The sequence below is a fragment of the Heptranchias perlo genome, chromosome 10, assembly GCF_035084215.1.
Source record: "Heptranchias perlo isolate sHepPer1 chromosome 10, sHepPer1.hap1, whole genome shotgun sequence".
NCBI classification, from domain to species: Eukaryota; Metazoa; Chordata; class Chondrichthyes; order Hexanchiformes; family Hexanchidae; genus Heptranchias; species Heptranchias perlo.
In genome coordinates this window covers 84,406,676-84,429,445 of record NC_090334.1, presented here as the reverse complement: position 1 = coordinate 84,429,445, position 22,770 = coordinate 84,406,676, and the positions used below count along the sequence as shown (strand labels likewise).

At 45.9% G+C, this 22,770-nt stretch overlaps 1 protein-coding gene across 1 annotated transcript in view; it reads left to right on the top strand.

The window, feature by feature from the left end:
* tmed8 (transmembrane p24 trafficking protein 8) overlaps positions 1-22,770 on the top strand; it is a 25,106-nt gene that overhangs the window by 525 nt on the left and 1,811 nt on the right. Inside the window, exons 2-3 of the mRNA XM_067992197.1 lie at positions 5,281-5,377; positions 7,559-7,667. Of these exons, the coding sequence (XP_067848298.1) occupies positions 5,281-5,377; positions 7,559-7,667 (206 nt within the window). The remainder of the gene's footprint in view (positions 1-5,280; positions 5,378-7,558; positions 7,668-22,770) is intronic.

Genomic DNA, 22,770 nt, shown 5'->3' with positions numbered 1-22,770 from the left:
GAGCGGGCGGCTTCAGGGCCCGGGCCTCCTCCTCCTCCTCCTCCCCGGGACCCGCGCGCCGCAGCAGCCGGTCTTCCCGTTTCAACGACCCCCCTCCCCACCCACCCCGACTGCATGGCGGAGCACGGGGCCCGAGCCCTTTCAGGCAGTAAACTCCACCATTTGCAGAACAAGTGACAAATTGCAAAAAGAAAAAGACCCCCCCCCCCCAGGATCTGCCGCTGTGCAATTTAAAGGGTGGGTTCAGATTTGGAATGTGCAAAGCATATTTAGCACCAGGATCATCATTGTTATTATTTAAAATATATTTCTATAAGCCATTTCCCTCTGATGAAATTGCTGGATATTTTTTTGGTTCGGGTGCTGAGATGGTAATTAAAATCTGTTTAATTGAGAATTTAAAAGTCCGGATTTTATATTTTTTGAAGTGTAATGAGCGAAAGTCGGTGAGGAAACACTCGAGTAAATACATATTTTGAATATGAATCAAACTCAGGTTCTACTAATTTTCTTTTATCTTATGTTTGATGTGGCTTCAGCCACTTATCTGCCACTGCCAAGGTGTGATTTTTTAAAATATATTGTTGGGAGATTTATGCACAGAACAGTTGCACAGATGCCTCGACATGGTTTTTTTTTTGCAATTTGTATTTTTAAAATTAGGGGACGTGGATGTTTAGTTGCTGCAGTAAACGTCAGCCTTTCATTCCTAGTTAGGTATGGAGCAACGGCAGCAGGGCGCTGACAAGTTCCCACACTGATAGTCCCCTGAAGACTGGGGTCATGCAATGATGGGCTGGCTCAGGTCAAACACCAAGGTATTGTTTGCTAAAGGCAAGTGCATAATCTTCAACAATTTTTATTATCACACCATCATAGTGGCAGGTAAGGGACTGAAGCCACAACGTTAAACATAGGTTCTACTAATTTTCTTTTAACTTGGCTATCTAGGATTTATGATGTGGAGATGCCGGTGATGGACTGGGGTTGACAATTGTAAACAATTTTACAACACCAAGTTATAGTCCAACAAATTTATTTTAAATTCCACAAGCTTTCGGAGGCTTCCTCCTTCGTCAGGTGAACCTGACCAAGTTATAGTCCAACAAATTTGTTTAAATTCCACAAGCTTTCGGAGGCTTCCTCCTTCGTCAGGTTCACCTCCTTCACCTGACGAAGGAGGAAGCCTCCGAAAGCTTGTGGAATTTAAAACAAATTTGTTGGACTATAACTTGGTGTTGTAAAATTGTATACAATCTAGGATTTAAGCATTGATGGTGTCCATGAATTGTAAATGATTGTGATTTATCATTTTAGCTTGACTGTACCATTTTTAAGTTTTTTGCCTATTTTCTTTGGTTTTGACTGATATTTTTCCCCTTCAAGTATATAATTTGCTGGGGAATTTGACTAATTGGATAGCTCTTTCATAGAGCAGGCACAGGCACGATGAGCTGAATGGCCTCCTGTGCTGCATGATTCTATGATGTTCAAAATAAAAACTGCCATTTTACTGATTTCTCTGAATTTACTCGGGTGTTTATGTACTCACTTTTTTTCCCACATGTAAAATCTGAAAAACCCTGGCTATTTTAAATTGTCAATCAAGCAGATTTTAATGATCCTTATCTGAACATCGCTTCATGGAATTAAATACGAATGTGATTTATTACCTCGGAATGATTTGCATTGCATTTGTTTCAGCTTCTTTGTGGATGTTGACTGGAAGGGACATTCTGACTGTAGCTCCCTAGCTCCCAAAAATAACCAAACCCACCTTTACCTACTGGGGGGGTCCCCCAGCTTTTTGTCTGTGTGCTGTATGTCATGGAGCATCAAGACCCATAGATACTAACAACTTGTACTTATATAGCGCCTATAATGTAAAACGTCACAGGAGCGTAATCAGACCAAAATTGACACCGAGCCAAAGAAGGAAACATCAGGACAGGTGATGGTCAACGAGGTCGGATTTAAGAAGGGTCTCGATGGAGGAGAGAGATTTATGTACAAATTTAAATGTAGTTACTTGGTGTTTGTGGGATTGTGGTTTAGACACTGCTGGTGTACAGAATATGTTTTTTTTCAGGAAAGATATGTTGGAATGATTTCAAGGCTGTGCCCTCACTGAATGTTTCATGTGAGGATTATAAACTTTGAACGTTGCTGTTACAGTTTCTGATGTCTGAATGTCTCCGTGATTTAACTGGCTTGCAATCACCCCTGGCTGTGCATTGTTCTCTGTTATTAATCCCAGTCATTTTTCCCCTCTCCTCTCCTCTGGGCACTGACTTGTAATGGGGTATGATTCCATAGGTGCTGATGTCTCTTTGATACCTTTACACCCAGGTGACCATTCTTCATGTCACCCTGGAACATGACTGGCTATTCAACTACATAGGACTCGGCAGGGTAGATGGCTGGAGTGTATACAACTAGGGGACATAATCTCAGGATAAGGGGTCGGACATTTGGGACTGAGATGAGGAGGAATTTCTTCACTTGAAGGGTCTTGCATATTTGGAATTCTCTACCCCTGAGGGCTGTGGATGCTCAGTCGTTGAGTATATTCAAGACTGAGATCGATAGATTTTTTGACTCTTGGGGGAATCGCGGGATATGGGGATCGGGCGGGAAAGTGGAGGTGAGGCCGAAGATCAGCCATGATCATCTTGAATGGCGGAGCAGGCTCGAGGGGCCGTACGGCCTACTCCTGCTCTTATTTCTTACGTTCTTATCACAACTGAGCAGCGGTGCTGAGGCCAGTTGTAATCCTGCAACTGCTACCCTGACTAATCAGTGAACGTCAGGTCCGTATGGTTCAGTACCTCACTGGGCATTGTGTTTACTCATTCTGGCTGTGATTTCCCCAGATCAATCTCTCATGAGATTATATGTGTTTGCTTTATTTAGACTTGGTTTGATTTGATCCCCAGGCAGCGTGTGTAGGTGTGGGACTCTTAAATGTCATTTGTTTTCCTTTTAGTGACGGTGGCAAGCAGTTAAAGGGCTATAACTTAGCATATGAGTATCAATGAACTATAGGAAATGAATTGCATTGAAGCTGAAACACTTTGATGTGTCGATACTCTGCTTGTGTGATACCTAGTTCATCCCTTCAATTGATCCTGTCACTATTTCCAGCACTTCACCGGGGAATCTATAGCTGAAAATGACATAGAATTACATAAAATGTACAGCACAGAAACAGGCCATTCGGCCCAACTGATTTGTGCTGGTGTTTATGCTCCACACGAGCTCCCTCCCTACTTCATCTCACCCTATCACCCTATCCTTCTATTCCTTTCTCCCTCATGTGTTTATCCAGCTTCCCCTTAAATGCATCTATTCTATTCACCTCAACTACTCCTTGTGGGTGTGAGTTCCACATTCTCACCACTCTCTGGGTAAAGAAGTTTCTCCTGAATTCCCTATTGGATTTATTAGTGACTATCTTATATTTGTGGCCCCTAATTCTGGTCTCCCCCCACAAGTGGAAACATCTTCTCCACATCTACCCTATCAAACCCTTTCATAATCTTAAAGATCTCTATCAGGTCATCCCTCAGTTATTTCTTTTTCCAGAGAAAAGAGCCCCAGCCTGTTCAGTCTTTCCCGATAGGTATATCTCTCAGTTCTGGTATCATTCTAGTAAATCCAGTGCCTCTGTATCCTTTTTATAATATGGAGACCAGAACTGTGCACAGTCTCCAAGTGTGGTCTAACCTTTAACCCCTACTCCCTCTGCTTTCTGTTTTGTAGCCAGCTTGCTATCAAAATATTCACTTCAGGCAAATTGCTTGGGTTATGTTTACAGATGAAGTGGATATGGTAAAGATATTTTTTCACAGGCCGACACTGCAGTTTCGTGCAGGCCTGGTGACTGATTTTCAGTGAATTCACTTCTTTATTTTGGCTCCCTCTAACTTGGTGCATTTAAAGATATAAATGTGTGGGATTGCAAATGGAGGAGTGTGGACCTCAGCATCCTTTGTGGCTTGTGCTTTGTGATGCCTTTGGTTACGGGACTTTGAGGGTCCCTCAGGATTTCAGGCAGTTAGAAAAGTACAACGGGGGTGAAAAGGCTGGAGAGAGAACTTTAATCTCTAAAGCGCCATTCACAACTCAGGACATCTCAAATGCTTCACAGCTAGTGAAGTGCATTTTGAAGTGTAGTCACTGTTGTAATGTAGGGAAATGTAGCAGCCAATTTGCACACAGCAAGGTCCCACAAACAGCAATGAGATAATGACCGGGCAATCTGTTTTCGCAATGTTGGTTGAGGGATAAATATTTGCCAGGACACCGGGGAGCACTCCCCTGCTTTTCTTCGAAATAGTGCCGTGGGATCTTTTACATCCACCTGAGAGGGCAGACGGGGCTTCGGTTTAACATCGCATCCAAAACACTGCACCTCCGACAGTGCAGCACTCCCTCGGTGCTGCACTGGGAGCGTCAGCCTGGATTATGAGCTCAAGTCTCAGGAGTGGGACTTGAACCTACGACCTTCTGACTCAAACGCGAGAGTGCTGCCATTGAGCCAAGGCTGACAAATGAATGGAAAAATGGTGAAGGCACATTAATGCCAGGCTGAGAAAGGTGTCAGCCGTGGCCTCAGTAGTACCACTTTCTCCTCTGACTCAGAAGGTGGTGGGATCAAGTCCCCATCAACTGTGAAAAAACATCTGGCAGAACAGTGATTGGACATGCCCTTCCAAACTTGGGATGTGTGTGGAGAGAGGATTTTGAGCTGTAAACACTGGGGTGAAGTACTGGTGGGTGCGGGACGGTCCCTGGGGGTGTGCGCAATACGAGGCGATGGATTTAGAGTATCATTAAAAGGTGTTTAATTGCTCCGCAGATGGACAAAGGGCATGGGGAGGGGCAGAGGCTGGAGAATCTTCCTGAGGAGGGGGCCTGAGAGCCAAGTGTGGGTTAAAGCTGAGCATTGGGAGATGAATCCTGCTCCACTGATAGAAAAGGGGGTTGGGGGGGTGCTGATTAATGAACTGATGAAAGCCACAAGCCTCTTGCAATGAGTCATCTCTCATTTGTGAATCCAGGTTAGAGGCTGCTGCCCAGCATAGCGAGCAAATGTGGAATCTGTCAGAGTACAAAAAGGAACTGGATAGATTTTTGATCAAGTAGGGCATTAAGGGGCGATGAAAATGTTCAGTGCAGGCCCTGAGTTGAGTGGCCTTTTTTTCCCACCCCATCTTATTTCAACAGCGTACTTATGCCGTCGCAATGAAGATAATATCAAATTTATTTTAAATGCAGCACCTGAGGAGGACTCGAAGGCTAATGTGACGTCGCGATTGTCCGGCCTGCATGTGTCAGAAGGAAGTGCAAAGTGCCAAACAGAGTCGGAAAACAGGTAATAAACCAGCCAGGCGTTCCGGGGTTGGACGGGTGGACAGCGATGGGATGATAACATGTCTGTGGTCTGAGTGCGAGTTATGTACAGTCCTCTAGTATTTGCAGTTGAACTTATGCTGTCATCTTTGAACAAAACCTGTCAGTTTTCTGTTCAGTGGCCAGAAGTTGATGAGACCAGAACGACACAAGTACTGATTTTTAAAAATCGATCTCTGGCTTTAGACGTTGCTGGCAAGGCCGACATTTATTGCCCATCCCCTAGTTGCCCCTTGAGAAGGTGGTGGTGGGCCTTTTCCTTGAACCGCTGCAGTCCGTGTGGTGAAGGTTCTCCCACAGTGCTGCTAGGGAGGGAGTTCAAAGATTTTGACCCAGTGACGATGAAGGAATGGCTGATGCGTGACCAAGTCAAGATAGTGACACAGGCTCGATGGGCCGAATGGCCTCCCTCTGTGCTGTAGCCGTTCCATGATAGTTCCCTACGACAGTGACTATACTTCAAAAAGTAGTTTGTTGCCTGTAAAGCGCTTTGTGACGTCCTACGGTTGTGAAAGGTGCTGTAGAAATACAAGTTCTTTTAAGTCAGGACGGTGTGTGACTTGGAGGGTAAGCTGGAGATGATGGTGTTCCCCCTGACATTGACGATTCGAATACTTTGTAACTCGGGCTACATTAAATGGAGGCTGACTCTTTTGCCCCTCCTCTTCCCACCGACCCCCCAACTTCCTCTCCTGAAGATGCTGACCTGTGATAGGGTTGCCTGGGTGATGAGCACCCACTAATATGTTGCCTAAGTAAGGAGGTTGAGGGAGGGAGGGAGGGGGGGTGGGGGTGCGCTCGCTGTATCATGTCCCGTGTTTGAGTACAGTTTCCAGCAAGATTCGCTAGCTGGTGATTACGGGCAGTAACCCTGTCTGTCGTGCCACATTCCCCGCACCCCCCCCCCCCCCCCCCCACCTTGCCCAATGGCCTGTAGAACCTTAGGCGCTGCCCTAGGCTGCGATCAGCAAACACACCACAGAGCCATGATCGAGCCTGGCCCTTACGGCTCAGCTGCTCTCTGCCTTAGCGCGCTGAGCCTGCAGGGAGCCATTAGACTAATTACAACTGCATTCTCGCCCCACCCCAGCTAGGTCCCGGCACCCAAGAGATCTGCCGCTCGTAGTCAGGCATGAGGAGGTACCCAATCGAGCCGGTCGTCTGTACCCGTGCGTGAAAAATTCTTCGCTTCTCACTGGAATAATCCCAGCTGCGATTGAGGAATTTTGCCGCTGTGGGGTTAGTGGTAGGCATGAGCTGGTGGTGGGAGACATGGAGTGCAACAACAGGGGCTATGTGGCAGTGACTGTGTTTCTAAAAGTGACTCTGCGGTTTGTGCAACCGAGTTGCTTGAGTGGATTCTAAGCTGCAGTTTACTGTAATTATTGCAATATTCCCACGATTGCGTGAAGGATTGGTCCCTTTGGGAGCAATGTCTGGTGGGGGATCGTGATACTGCAATTACTAGAATTGTGCATCTCCCAGCAACCGTCAGGCCTCTTGTTTTTGTTTTAAAAAAAAGTATATTTACCAGCGAGAGAGCGCATTAACTCCATGCAACTGCTTTTCTATCTCTCTGCCCAGTTTCCAATCCACACCCATCTTTTTCTGTTGCTGGGTTCCGATTCTACGGGTTCGGCAGCCTTTCTAATTCCTGGTGCAAGGGGTCATTCTTCGTGTGTGAGGCGAGGTGATGGATGTTGTCGAGCTATTCAACTATGGAAGGCACTACGGCCACGCCTGATCCCGTCCTCCAATGATATCTGTGTGTGCATAAATGCCAGCAGTTTCCACCCTTTTGTTTTCTGCGCCCCCCACCCTAACCCAAAGGCACTGAGGCTCACTACCATACCATGTCTGTGTCGCTTAGGTCCCACTTCCCATTGTGCCCTGTAGTTGAGATCAGCTGATGGAGCACAGAGTGAGTTGGCTCCTTGGGCGTTCTCGATCTGTATGTCTCCGTTCCACAATCCCTGGGCCATTGTCAGAGCTGTAAATTATTTCTGGCTGGCATCGTATGGTGTGTGGGGGCCAGGCAGTGTCTGTCGGGATACGGTTGGTTCAGGACTTGAGGGAGGGAATGCAGCGACAGTTAAACTTGCCTTTTAGTTTTTTGACTGAGAATATTTTTTTCTCTTGAGAGACCACAGAGTGCAAGACTGGTGACTGCAGAAGCAGGAGGCAATCCTGGGGAAAGTTCCGGAATTCCAATGGACCAGGCAGCAAGGCCGGGCGATGACCAACCGCAGAAGGTGTGCGGTTGAATTCCATGTAACTAGTACCTGCTGTTCCTGCCATCTCTCCCGTAATCACTGTACACTTCTTAATTCAACCGTATCGCCAATAGTTCACAACACAGCCAGGTATTTTTTTTCCCCCCCTTCTCTCCTAAGGCACTGGCACAAGGTCGTGGGTTCAAGTCCCACTCCAGAGACTTGAGCCCATAATCCAGGCCGACACTCCCATTGCAGTACTGAGGGAGTGCTGCACTGTCAGAGGTGCTATCTTTTGGATGAGACATTAAACCGAGGCTCCAGCTTGCCCCCTCAAGTGGATGTAAAAGATCTCACCGCACTATTCAACGAAGTGCAGGGGAGCTCTTCCCAGTGTCCTGGTCAACGTTTATCCCTCAACCAACATCACTAAAAAAAACAGATTATCTGGTCATTTATCACATTGCTTTTTGTGGGACCTTGCTGCGTGTAAATTGGCTGCCGGGTTTCCCCACATTGCAACACTTCAAAAGTACTTAATTGGTTGTAAAGCGCTTGGGATGTCCTGAGATCGCGATAGGCGATGCATAAATACAATGTGCTACCACAAGGAGTAGTTGAGGCGAATAGCATAGATGTGTTTAAGGGGAAGCTCAATAAACACATGAGGGAGAAAGGAATAGAAGGATATCTTGATAGAGTTAGATAGGGAGGGAGGAGGCTCGTGTGGAGCATAAACACAGGCACAGACCAGTTGGGCCGAATGGCCTGTTTCTATGCTGTAGTTTCGATGTAACTCAATGTAAGTCTTCCTTTTTTTCCCCATTGATTCCTTGCTGGGATACAGTTCCATAGGCACTGCAGTACCTCTCCCAAGCGGCCATTCTTCATGTGTGAGCCTAGGCGTTGAACATTAGCAGGCTATTCAACCACGGAGATCATCACAGATAAGCCCAATCTTGTCCTCACTCGACCATTCAAACGAGTATACTTTCAAGCAGGTGTCACCGGATAGCAATTAGTTGTGGGAACCCTGACTAGATTTCCCCTTCCTTTTCTCTCTCTCTCTCTCTCTCTCTCTCTCTCTTTCTCTCTCTCCCCGCCCCCACTCTTTGGGGCGCCGAGGCCAAATATAGTGTCCCAGTTGCCACTTCAGCTGTGTTTGTCTAACTCTACTCAGCTTGGTCATCAAACATAACAACTTGCATTTATATAGTGCCTTTAATGTAGTAAAATGTTCCAAGACACTTCACAGGAGGCTAAACAGACCACAGTTGACACCAAGAAGGAGATATTAGAATGGGTGATTAGTAACTTAGTCAAAGAAATGGGTTTTGAGGAGCAAGAGTTGGAGAGGTTTAGGGCGTGAATTGCAGACCGTGGGGCCTAGACGGCTGAAGGCATGGCCGTCAATAGTGGGGTGAAAGGAGTGGGGGATATGCAAGAGACCAGAGTTAAAGGGAGGTTTGTAGGGCGAGGCGAGGCCACGGAGAAATTTGAACACAAGGACGAGAATTTTAAATTGGAGGTGTTAGAAGACTGGAAAGCAATGTGAGGACAGGAGTGATGGGTTAATATGACGATCCTGGTTAGTGTGACCATATTTTTAAAATTATAATCAATAAAATTATCTGCATTCATTTTGTGACTTGCTTGGCCTGGTGAAGTATATTTAAGAACATTATCATAATACTGAATATTATATCACTGAAAGAGGCCATTCAACCCATTGCAGCAGTGCCAGCAATCCGCTTAGTCCTATTCTCCTGCCTTTTACTCTTGTCATTCTTTTTTCAAATGCCCATTTCTTTTTATTCTACGCAGTACCTAATCGAGCATCTTTTGAAAATCCATATGCACAACATTCACTGCATTTCCTTCATCGATACACACTGTTATTTCCTCACGGAACTATTCCATTTGTCACACACGACTTGCATTTTACTAATCCATGCTGGCTGTCCTTAATTTAATTATGTCTTTCTAAATGAATATTTCCAAGTGTCAGTGGGTAGCACTCTCACCTTTGAGTCAGACGATCATGGGTTTGAGCCCCACTCCAGGCCTTGAGCACAAAATCCAGGCTGACGCTCCTGAACGTTCTCCCCGGTGTCCTGGCCAATATTTATCCCTCAAACCAACACCTTTTTAAAAAAAAAACACATAATCTGGTAATTTATTTCATTGCTGTTTGTGGGACCTTGCTGTGAGTAAATTGACTGCCGCATTTCCTACATTACAACAGTAACTACTATTCAAAGAAAGAAAGACTTGCCTTTATAGAGCACCTTTCATGACCTCAAGACGTCCCAAAGCGCTTTACAGCCAATTAAATCACATTTCCTACATGTGGAACCAGATGTTGCTCTCAGTTTTGAAAGCTCCAATTGACCCCCAACATCTGCAGCTTTTTGGGGGAGAGTGTTCCTGATTTCTACTACCCTTTGTGTGAAAAAGTGCTTCCTGGTTTCACTCCTAAATGGTCTGGCTCTAATTTTATGATTGTGACCCCCCCCCCTTGTTCTGGATTCCCCCACTAAGGGTAAATACAGAGAAGCTATTTCCTCATCAAATCCCTTCATCATTTTAAACACCTCACTTAGATCACCCCTCAATTTTCTAACCTCAAGGGTCCCATGTTAGCTGATATTGTTAACGGTTCCCTCTCCTCAGGTGCTGTCCCCCTCCCCTTCAAATCTGCCTTCTTCACCCCCTCCTCAAAAAAAAATCCACTCTTGATCCCTCTGTCCTTGCAAATCTCACTTTCCCCTCCAAAGTCCTTGAATGTGTTGTCGCCTCCCAAATCCATGCCCATCTTTCCCGCAACTCTATGTTTGAATTCCTCCGATCAGGTTTTCACTCCCGCCACAGTACTGAAACGATCCATGTCAAAGTCACAAGTGACTGTGATCGTGGTGAACTCTCCCTCCTCATCCTTCTCGACATGTCTGCAGCTTTTGACACGGTTGACCACAAATCCTCTTCCACCGCCTCTGCTCCGTTGTCCAACTGTGGGACTGCGCTCGCCTGGTTCCGTTCTTATCTGTCCAGTCGTAGTCAGAGAATTACCTGCAATGGTTTCTCTTCCCGTTCCCGCACTGTTAACTCTGGAGTCCCCCAAGGATCTATCCTTGGCCCCCTCCTATTTCTCGTCTACGTGCTGCTCCTCGGCGACATCTCCGAAAACACGTCAGGTTCCACATGTACACTGACAACACCCAGCTCTACCACACCACCACTTCCCTCGACCCCTCCACTGTCTGATTTGTCCTGTTTGTCCGACATCCAGTACTGGATGAGCAAAAATTTCCTCCAGCTAAATATTGGGAAAACTGAAGCCATTGTCTTTGGTCCCCGCCACAAACTCCGCTCCCTAACCACCGACTCCATCCCTCTCCCTGGCCACTGACTGAGGCTGAACCAGACCATCCGTAACCTTGGCGTCCCATTTGACCCTAAAATGAGCTTCCACCACATATCCGCTCCATCACCAAGACCGCCTACTTCCACCTCCATAACATCGCCCCTCTCCGCCCCGCCTCAGTTCATCTACTGCCTTTGTTACATCTAGACTTGACTATTCCAATGCTCTCCTGGCCGGCCTCCCATCTTCCACCCTCCATAAACTTGAGCTCATCCAAAATTCTCCTGCCCGTATCCTAACTCGCACTAAGTCCCGTTCACCCATCACCCATGTGCTCGTGACCTCCATTGGTTCCCGGTCCCTGAACGCCTTGATTTTAAAATTCTCATCCTTGTTTTCTAATCCTTCCATGGCCTCGCCCCACCCTATCTATAACCCCCTCCAGCCCCACAATCCACCGAGATCACTGCACTCCTCCAATTCTTGCCTCTTGTGCAGCCCCGATTTTAATCGCTGCACCCTTGGCGGCTATGCCTTCAGCTGCCTAGGCCCTAAGCTCTGGAATTCCCTCCTTAAACCTCTGTACCTCTCCTCCTTTTTAAGATGCTCCTTAAAACCTACCTCTTTGACCAAGCTTTTGGTCACCTGTCCTAATATCTCCTTATGTGGCTTGGTGTCAAATTTTGTTTGATTATCACTCCTGTGAAGCACCTTGGGATGTTTTACTATGTTAAAGACTGGCACAAATAGAGATAAATGGATTTGATCTGGTAGCCATTACAGAGACGTGGATGCAATGTGGAAAAGGTGGGGGGGTGAAAGTTAGCCCTGATAATAAAGGATGATATAAGGACAGTGGTGAGAAAGTATCTTGGCTCAGGAGATCAGGAAGTAGAATCAGTCTGGGTGGAGATGAGAAATAACAAGGGGCAGAAAACACTGGTGGGAGTAGTTTATAGTGTTGGACAGAGTACTAATCAAGAAATAATAGGAGCTTGTAACAAAGGTAATGCAATAATCATGGTGGACTTTAATCTTCTTATAGACGGGATAAATCAAATTGGCAAAGGTAGTTTGGTGGACGAGTTCTTGGAATGTATTCGAGACACTTTCCTAGAACAATATGTCATGGAATCAACCAGGGAACAGGCTATTTTAAATCTTGTCTTGAGTAATGAGACAGGGTTAATTAGTGTTCTCACTGTAAAGGATCCTCGGGGGAAGAGTGATCATCATATGATAGAATTTCACATTGAGTTCGAATGTGACTTATTTAAGTCCAAAACTAGAGTCTTAAACTTAAATAAAACCAATTACATAGGGATGAGGGACGAGTTGACTAAGGTAGATTGGGAAATCAGATTAAAAGGTATGACTGTAGATAACCAATGGCAAACGTTTAAAGAAATATTTCAAAATTGTCAACGTACATACATTCCATTGAGAAATAAAAACTCCACGGGAAAAGTGATCCATCTGTGGCGAACTAAAGAAGTTAAGGATAGTATTAGATTAAAAGAGGTGGCTTATAATGTTGCCGAGAAGAGTAGTAAGTCTGAGGATTGGGAGAGTTTTAGAAACCAGCAAAGGGTGACCAAAAAATTGATAATAAGGGAGAAAGTTGAATATGAGAGTAGACTAGCAAGAAATATAAAAACAGATTGTAAGAGCTTCTACAAGTATGTAAAAAGGAAGAGAGTAGCAAAAGTAAATGTTGGTCCCTTAGAGGCTGAGACACAGAAATTATAATGGGGAATAAGGAAATCGCAGCGACGTTAAACAAATATTTTGTATCTTTCTTCACAGTAGAAGACACAAAAACACCAGTAATAGTGGGGAACCAAGGGTCTAATGAGAGTGAGGAACTTAAAGTAATTAATATTTGTAAAGAAAAAGTACTAGAGAAATTAATAGGATTAAAAGCCGACAAATCCCCTGGACCTGATGGCCTACATCCTAGGGTTCTAAAAGAGGAGGCTGCAGAGATAGTGGCCTGCACTAAAAAGTGAAATTCTATGGGTACAATGCAGACACGTCCCCTCAAAGAAAAAGGGTGGCACTGCCAAATTTAGAGCCCCCTGGTTGTTTAGATGTATACGGGGCAAGATAAAGCAGAAAAAGAAAGCTTATGACTGTCACAGAAAACTAAATACTGCAGAAAGCCTAGAGGAGTATAGAAAGTACAGGGATGATGTAAAAAAGGAAATAAGGAAAGCAAAGGACATGAAAAAATATTAGCAAGTAAGATTAAAGGAAACCCGAAGATGTTTTATCAGTACATTAAGAACAAGAGAACAGCTAAGGAAAAGGTGGGACCTATCAGGGATGATACGGGTAACTTGTGTGTAGAAGCAGAGGATGTGGGTAGGGTTTTAAATGAATATTTTGTCCCCGTATTCACAAAGGAAAGGGATGATCCGGACGTAGTAGTTAAAAGGAGAGGTGTGAAATATTGGGTAAGGTAAACATAACGAGAGAGGAAGTACTAGAGGGACTGGAATCCTTGAAAGTTGATAAGTCACCAGGGCCGGATGGATTGTTTCCTCAGCTATTGAAGGAAGACGGGGAGGAAATAACGGATGCTCTGAGGATCATTTTCCAATCCTCACTAGATACAGGGGAGGTACCGGAGGACTGGAAGACTGCAAACGTCGTACCATTGTTTAAAAAGGGTACGAGGGAAAGGCCAAACAATTATAGGCCGGTCAATCTTACCTCTGTGGTGGGCAAACTATTAGAATCAATACTGAAAGATAGGGTAAACTGTAACTTGGAAAGGCATGGCTTAATCAGGGATAGTCAGCATGGATTTGTTCAGGGAAGGTCATGCCTTACAAATCTGATTGAATTCTTTGAGGAAGTGACAAGGAGGATTGATGAGGGTAGTGCAGTGGATGTTGTCTACATGGATTTTAGTAAGGCATTTGACAAGGTCCCACATGGCAGACTGGTCAGAAAGGTAAAAGCCCATGGGATACAGGGAAATGTGGCGAATTGGATCCAAAATTGGCTCAGTAACAGGAAACAAAGGGTAAAAGTCGATGGATGATTTTGCGAATGGAAATCCATTTTCAGTGGTGTGCCACAGGGCTCAGTGTTGGGTCCCTTGCTGTTTGTGGTATATATTAATGATTTGGACTTGAATGATTGGCAAATTTGCAGACGACACAAAAATTGGCCGTGTAGTTGATGGTTAAGAGGAGAGCTGTAGACTCCATGAAGATATCAATGGGTTGGTGGAGTGGGCGGAAAAGTGGCAAATGGAGTTCAACCTGGAAGAATGAAGTACTTGTTTCCCCAAGTGAAGAGTTCAAGAACTAGAGGACATAGATTTAAGCTGATTGGCGGAAGGATTAGAGGGGACATGAGGAAAAACTTTTTTACCCAGAGGGTGGTGGGTGTATGGAATTCTCTTTCTGAATTGGTGGTAGAGGCAGGGACCCTCAACTCTTTTTAAAAAGTACCTGGACCTGCACCAAAAGTGCTGTAAGCTGCAGGGCTCCGGACCTGGTGCTGGAAGGTGGGATTAGAATAGGCACCTGGTTGTTCTTCGAGCTGGCGCGGACACGACGGGCCGAATAGCCCCCTTCTGTTCTGTATCTTTTCTATGGTTCTAAGGCCGGATGAAATGTATCCCAGACTGTTAAAAGAAGCAAGGGAGGAAATAGCGGAGGCTCTGACCATCATTTTCCAATCCTCATTGGAGTCAGGCGTGGTGCCGGAGGATTGGTTGTACCATTGTTTAAAAGGGGAGCGAGGGATAGACCGAGTAATTACAGGCCAGTCAGTCTAACCTCGGTGGTGGGCAAATTATTGGAATTGATTCTGAGGGACAGGATAAATCGTCACTTAGAAAGGCACGGAGTAATCAAGGACAGTCAGCATGGATTTGTTAAGGAAAGGTCGTGTCTGACTAACTTGATTGAATTTTTTGAGGAGGTAACAAGGATGGTTGATGAGGGTAGCGCGTTTGATGTAGCCGACATGGATTTTAGCAAGGCTTTTGAGAAGGTCCCACATGGCAGACTGGTTAAAAAAGTACAAGCCCATGGGATCCAAGGGAGAGTGGCAAGTTGGATCCAAAATTGGCTCAGTGGCAGGAAGCAAAGGGTAATGGTCGAGGGGTGTTTTTGTGACTGGAAAGCTGTTTCCAGTGGGGTTCCGCAGGGCTCAGTACTCGGTCCCTTGCTTTTTGTGATATATATTGATGATTTGGACTTAAATGTAGGGGGCACGATTAAGAAGTTTGCAGATGATTCAGAAATTGGCCGTGTGCTTGACAGTGAGGAGGAAAGCTGTAAACTGCAGGAAGATATCAATGGACTGGTCAGGTGGGCATTAGAGTGACATGGAGTTCAATCCAGAGAAGTGTGAGATAATGCATTTGGGGAGGGCAAACAAGGCAAGGGAGTACACAATAAGTGGGAGGATACTGAAAGGTGTAGAGGAAGTGAGGGACCTTGGAGTGCATGTCCACAGATCCCTGAAGGTAGCAGGACAGGTAGATAAGGTGGTTAAGAAGGCATATGGAATACTTTCCTTTATTAGCTGAGGCATAGAAGCAGAGCGGTTATGATGGAACTGTATAAAACACTGGTTAGAACACAGTTTGAGTACTGCGTACAGTTCTGGTCACCACATTACAGGAAGGATGTAGTTGCACTAGAGAGGGTACAGAGGAGATTTACGAGGATGTTGCCAGGACTCGAGAATTTTAGCTATGAGGAAAGATTGGATAGGCTGGGGTTGTTTTCTTTGGAACAAAGGAGGCTGAGGGGTGATTTAATTGAGGTGTATAAAATTATGAGGGGCCTAGATAGAGTGGATAGGGAGGGCGTATTTCCTTTAGCAGAGAGGTCAATATCCAGGGAGCATAGATTTAAAGTGATTGGTAGAAGGATTAGAGGGGAGCTGAGGAAAAATGTTTTCACCCAGAGGGTGGTGGGGGTCTGGAACTCACTGCCTGAGAGGGTGGTAGAGGCAGAAACCCTCAATTCATTTTAAAAAAAAATACCTGGATGTGCACTTGAAGAGCCGGGACCTGCAGGGCTACGGACCAAGTGAAGGAAAGTGAGATTAGGCTGGGTCGCTCGTTTTCAGCTGGGCCGAATGGCCGCCTCCTGTGCTGTAAATTTTCTATGATTCTACGACTGGTTCTGATCTTCCAAAATTCCCTAGATTCTAGAGCGGTCCCAATGGATTGGAAGGTAGCAAATGTAACCCCGCTATTCAAGAAAGGAGGAAGAGGGGAAAACAGGGAACGACAGGCCAGTTAGCCTGACATCAGTCGTCGGAAAAATGCTGGAATCTGTTATTAAGGAAGTGGTAACAGGGCACTTCGAAAATCATAATATGATTATTGTAAACAATTTTACAACACCAAGTTATAGTCCAGCAATTTTATTTTAAATTCACAAGCTTTCGGAGGCTACCTCCTTCCTCAGGTGAACGATTTCCACATCGTTCACCTGAGGAAGGAGGTAGCCTCCGAAAGCTTGTGAATTTAAAATAAAATTGCTGGACTATAACTTGGTGTTGTAAAATTGTTTACAATTGTCAACCCCAGTCCATCACCGGCATCTCCACATCATAATATGATTAGGCAGAGTCAACATGGTTTTATGAAAGGGAAATCGTGTTTGACAAATCTATTAGAGCTCTTTGAGGATGTAACTAGCAGGGTAGATAAAGGGGAACCAGTGGATGTCGTATATTTGGATTTTCAAAGGTTATTCGATAATGTGCCATGTAAAAGGTTGTTACACAAGATAAGGGCACATGGGGTTGGGGGTAACATATTAGCATGGATAGAGGATTGGTTAACAGACAGAAAACAGAGAGTAGGGATAAACGGGTCGTTTTCAGGCTGGCAGGCTGTAACTAGTGGGGTGCCACAAGGATCAGTGCTTGGGCCTCAGCTATTTACAATCTATATTAATGACTTGGATGAAGGGACCGAGTGCAATGTATCTAAGTTTGCTGATGATACAAAGCTAGGTGGGAAAGTAAGCTGTGAGGAGGGTGCAAAGGGATATAGACAGGTTAAGTGAGTGGGCAAGGTGGGAGATGGAGTATAATGTGGGGAAATGTGAGGTTATTCACTTTGGTAGGAAGAATAGAAAAATGGAATATTTTTTAAATAGTGAGAAACTATTAAATGTTGGCGTTCAGAGGGATTTAGGTGACCTTGTACACTAAACACAGAAAGTTAACATGCAGGTACAGCAAGCAATTAGGAAGGCAAACGGCATGTTGGCCTTTATTGCAAGGGGGTTGGAGTATATATAGAGTATTTATATAGAGTTATACAGCACGGATAGAGGCCCTTCGGCCCATCGTGTCCGCGCCGGCCATCAAGCCCTGTCTAATCTAATCCCATATTCCAGCATTTGGTCCGTAACCTTGTATGCTATGGCATTTCAAGTGCTCATCCAAATGCTTCTTGAATGTTGTGAGGGTTCCTGCCTCCACAACCCTTTCAGGCAGTGAGTTCCAGACTCCAACCACCCTCTGGGTGAAAAAGTTCTTTCTCAAATCCCCTCTAAACCTCCCGCCTTTTACCTTGAATCTATGTCCCCTTGTTATAGAACCCTCAACGAAGGGAAAAAGCTCCTTAGTATCCATCCTATCTGTGCCCCTCATAATTTTGTACACCTCAATCATGTCCCCCCTCAGCCTCCTCTGCTCCAAGGAAAACAAACCCAATCTTCCCAGTCTCTCTTCATAGCTGAAGCGCTCCAGCCCTGGTAACATCCTGGTGAATCTCCTCTGCACCCTCTCCAAAGCGATCACATCCTTCCTGTAGTGTGGCGACCAGAACTGCACACAGTACTCCAGCTGTGGCCTAACCAGTGTTTTATACAGCTCCATCATAACCTCCTTGCTCTTATATTCTATGCCTCGGCTAATAAAGGCAAGTATCCCATATGCCTTCTTTACCACCTTATCTACCTGTTCCGCCGCCTTCAGGGATCTGTGAACTTGCACACCAAGATCCCTCTGACCCTCTCTTGCCTAGGGTCATCCCATGCATTGTGTATTCCCTTGCCTTGTTAGTCCCTCCAAAGTGCATCACCTCGCACTTTTCCGGGTTAAATTCCATTTGCCACTGTTCCGCCCATCTGACCAACCCATCTATATCGTCCTGCAGACTGAGGCTATCCTCCTCGCTATTTACCACCCTACCAATTTTTGTATCATCAGCGAACTTACTGATCATACCTTTTACATTCATATCCAAGTCATTAATGTAGACCACAAACAGCAAGGGACCCAGCACCGATCCCTGTGGTACCCCACTGGCCACAGGCTTCCAGTCACAAAAACAACCTTCGACCATCACCCTCTGCCTTCTGCCACTAAGCCAGTTTTGTATCCAAAGTGCCAAGGCACCCTGGATTCCATGGGCTCGTACCTTCTTGACCAGTCTCTTGTGGGGGACTTTATCGAAGGCCTTACTGAAATCCATGTATACCACATCCACTGCGTTACCCTCATCCACACGCCTAGTCACCCCCTCAAAAAATTCAATCAAATTAGTCAGACATGATCTTCCCTTGACAAAGCCATGTTGACTATCCCTGATTAATCCTTGCTTCTCCAAGTGGAGACTAATTTTGTCCTTCAGAATTTTTTCCAATAATTTTCCTACCACTGATGTTAGGCTCACTGGCCTGTAGTTCCCCGGTTTTTCCCTACTCCCCTTCTTGAATAATGGTACTACATTAGCGGTTCTCCAGTCCTCTGGCACATCCCCTGTGGCCAGAGAGGTTCTGAATATATGTGTCAGAGCCCCCGCAATCTCCTCCTTTGCCTCACACAGTAGCCTGGGATACATTTCGTCCGGGCCTGGGGATTTATCCATTTTTAGGCCTCCTCCCGCTCGATGTTAATATGTTCGAGTATATCACAGTCCCCCTGTCGTATTTCTATGTCTACATCGTCCTTCTCCATAGTGAAAACAGATGCAAAAAATTAATTTAGAACCCCTCCTACATCTGCCGGCTCCACACACAGATTGCCATTTTTGTCCCTAATGGGCCCTATTTTTTCCCTAGTCATCCTCTTACCCTTAATATACTTATAAAACATCTTAGGATTTTCCTTTATTTTGCTCGCCAGTGTTTTTTCATGGCCCCTCCTTGATCTCCTAATTTCTTTTTTAAGTATCCCCCTGCACTTTTTGTACTCCTTTAGCCTTTTGTATCTGCCAAAAGCCCTCCTTTTTTTCCTAATCCATTCTCGTATATCCCCTGACATCCAAGGTTCCCTGGAGTTCTTGGAACCACCCTTGACCTTTACGGGAACATGTTGCCATTGTATGGTCTCAATCTCCCTTCTGAAAGACTCCCATTGCTCCGATGCGGATTTTCCTACAAGCAGCTGATCCCAGTCCATTTTGGCCAGATCCTGCCTTATCCTATTAAAATCGGCCTTCCCCCAATTTAGAACCTTTATTTCCGGCCCCTCCCTGTCCTTTTCCATGACCACCTTAAATCTCACCGAAGTATGGTCACTGTCACCAAAGTGCTCACCTACTAGCACTTCTTCCACTTGGCCGGCCACATTCCCTAGAATTAGGTCCAGTACCGCCCCCTCTCTTGTAGGACTTTCTACATGCTGGCTCAAAAAGCTCTCCTGGATGCACGTTAAGAATTTTGTACCCTCTAAGCCTTTTACACTCTGAATATCCCAGTTAATATTGGGGAAGTTGAAATCCCCCACTATTATTACCCTATTATTTGCACAATTTTCTGAGATTTGCCTACATATCTGTTCCTCTATCTCCCCCTGACTGTTTGGGGGCCTATAGTACACTCCCATCAAAGTGCTTGCCCCCTTTTTGTTTTTAAGCTCCACTCATATGGCCTCATTTGAGGAACCTGCTAATATATCATCCCTCCTTATGGCAGTAATTGATTCTTTAATTAATATTGCGACCCCCCCTCCTCTTATACCTCCCCCTCTGTCTCGCCTGAAGATTCTGTACCCCGGAATATTGAGCTGCCAGTCTTGCCCCTCCCTCAACCATGTCTCTGTGACAGCAACAATATCATACTCCCATGTGTTTATCAACACCTTCAGTTCATCCACCTTATTCGCAAGACTCCTTGCATTAAAATAGATGCCATCCAGCCTTGCCCTTACATATTTGCCCTGTCTTCCAAGCTGACTTGTTTTTTTCTCTATATTTGGCTGCACATCACCCCCTATTGTAGCTCCACTCTGTATCCCATCCCCCTGCCAAGTTAGTTTAAACCCCCCCCCCCCAACAGTGCTAGCAAACCTCCCCGCAAGGATATTTGTCCCGCTCTGGTTCAGGTGCAACCCGTCCGACTTGTACAAGTCCCACCTTCCCCAGAAGCAGGCCCAGTGATCCAGGAAACTGAAACCCTCCCTCCTGCACCAACTCTTTAGCCACGCATTCATCTGCTCTATCCTCCTATTTCTATACTCACTAGCCCGTGGCACTGGGAGTAATCCAGAGATTACAACCTTTGAGGTCCTGCTCTTTAATCTGCTACCTAGCTCCCTAAATTCTTGATGCAGGACCTCATCTCCCTTCCTACCTATGTCGTTGGTCCCAATGTGGACCACGACCTCTGCCTGCTCACCCTCCCCCTTGAGAATGCCCTGTAGCCGCTCAATGACATCCATGACCCTGGCACCAGGGAGGCAACAAACCATCCTGGAGTCACGTTTACGGCCACAGAAACGCCTGTCTGTTCCCCTTACGATAGAATCCCCTACCACTATAGCTCTTCCACTCTTTTTCCTCCCAGCCTGTGCAGCAGAGCTACCCCTGGTGCCAGGAAGTTGGCTGCTGCTGCCTTCCCCTGATAAGTCATCCCCCTCAACAATATCCAAAGCGGTATATTTGTTTGAGAGGGGGATGGCCACAGGGGACCCCTGCACTGCCTGCCTGCTCCTCTTACTCTGCCTGGTGGTCACCCAATTACTTCCTGCCTGTACAACCTTTACCTGCGGTGTGACCATCTCACTAAACGTGCTAACCACGACGTTCTCAGCATCGCGAATGCTCCATAATGAATCCATCCGCAGCTCCAGTGCCGCAATGCGGTTTGTCAGTAGCTGCAGCTGGATACATTTCCCGCACACATGGTCGTCAGGGACACCGGAAGGGTCCCTGATTTCCCACATAGAGCAGGAAGAGCATAACACGGGGCTGGGCTGTCCTGACATGACTTACCCTTTAACTAATTAATTCAAATTAAATGAATCCCACCAATTTCACTTCAATTAAAAGGTATACTCAAGGGCCCTTGCTGAACAGCAGTCCCCCACTACACAACAGAGGCCCGAGAATCCACAAACTCTAACCTTAGACAAATTCAGCAGGAAAATACTCACCAGCCAATCACTTACCTCTTCCTTGGTGACGTCCCACTTGGATTACTTTTTGCTTCTTATTTATCTTCGGTCCAGGAGTTAAGTCCCTGAAAACAAAATATAAAATCGAACCTACCCTTTAAATTCCCTCTACCCCCCAAAAGGTTAGAGGAGGTGGGAGGGTGGGAGTCACTACTAGTGTAGTGTCTCGGGTTTAGCAACCGCTCCACCTGTATACGGGGACCAATGAATCGGCCCCGCCCCCTGCCTTTGAAAAAGCCGCGAAGCTCCTTCCCCGCTGGGGAAAAAGACTCACGTAGGTGAGTTTAATTACTCACCTCAGGCCTCCGCTGCTCGCTTTATCGACTCGCCGCCGCTCCAACCAGGTCCGCTCCTCCTTCCCCGCTGCCGACCGCTCTGTGGGAGAGAGAAAGAAAGGCTCCTCCTCCGCCGCTGCCGACGAGAGTAAGGAGGTCTTGCTGCAATTGTGCAGGGCTTTACTGAGACCTCACCGGGAGTACTGTGTGCAGATTTGGTCTCCTTTCCTAAGGAAGTATATACTTGCCTCAGAGGTGGTGCAACAAAGGCTCACTAGATTGATTCCTGGGATGAGAGGGTTGTCCTATGAGGAAAGATTGAGTAGATTAGGCCTATACTCTCTGGAGTTTAGAAGAATGAGAGGTGATCTCATTGAAACATACAAGATTCTCAGAGGCCTTGACAGGGTAGATGCTGAGAGATTGTGTCCCTTGGCTGGAGAGTCTAGATCTAGGGGTCATAGTCTCAGGATAAGGGGTTGGCCATTTAAGACTGAGATGAGGAGGATTTTCTTCACTGAGGGTTGTGAATCTTTGGAATTCTCTACCCCAGAGGGCTGTGAATGCTGAGTCATTGAGTATATTCAAGACTGAGATAGATAGATTTTTGGACTCTAGGGGAAATCAAGGGACATGGGGATCGGGCGGGAAAGTGGAGCTGAGGTCAAAGATCAGCCATGATCTGACTGAATGGCAGAACAGGCACGAGGGGCCGTGTGACTCACTCCTGCTCCTATTTCTTATGTTCTTAAATGTAAATTGTTGTTGTTGAATGCAAGCCAGGTCTATGCAACTTGTCCTCATAATTTAGCCCTTTAAGCCCTGATATCGTTCTGGTGAATCTACACCGAACCCCTTCCAAGGCCATTATATCGTTCATGAGGTGCGGTGCCCAGAACTGAATGCGGGACTCCAGATGGGGTCTGACTAAGGCTCTGTAGAACTGAATCATCACTTCCTCATTTTTGAATTCCAATCCCCTCAAGATAACAGCCAACATTCCATTCGCCTTTCTGATTACCTTTTCTAGCTGTGCACTAGCTTTTATTGATTTGTGTACCAGGAAACCCAGATCCCATTTGTCTTCCACAGTCTCTCCCTGAAGGAAATA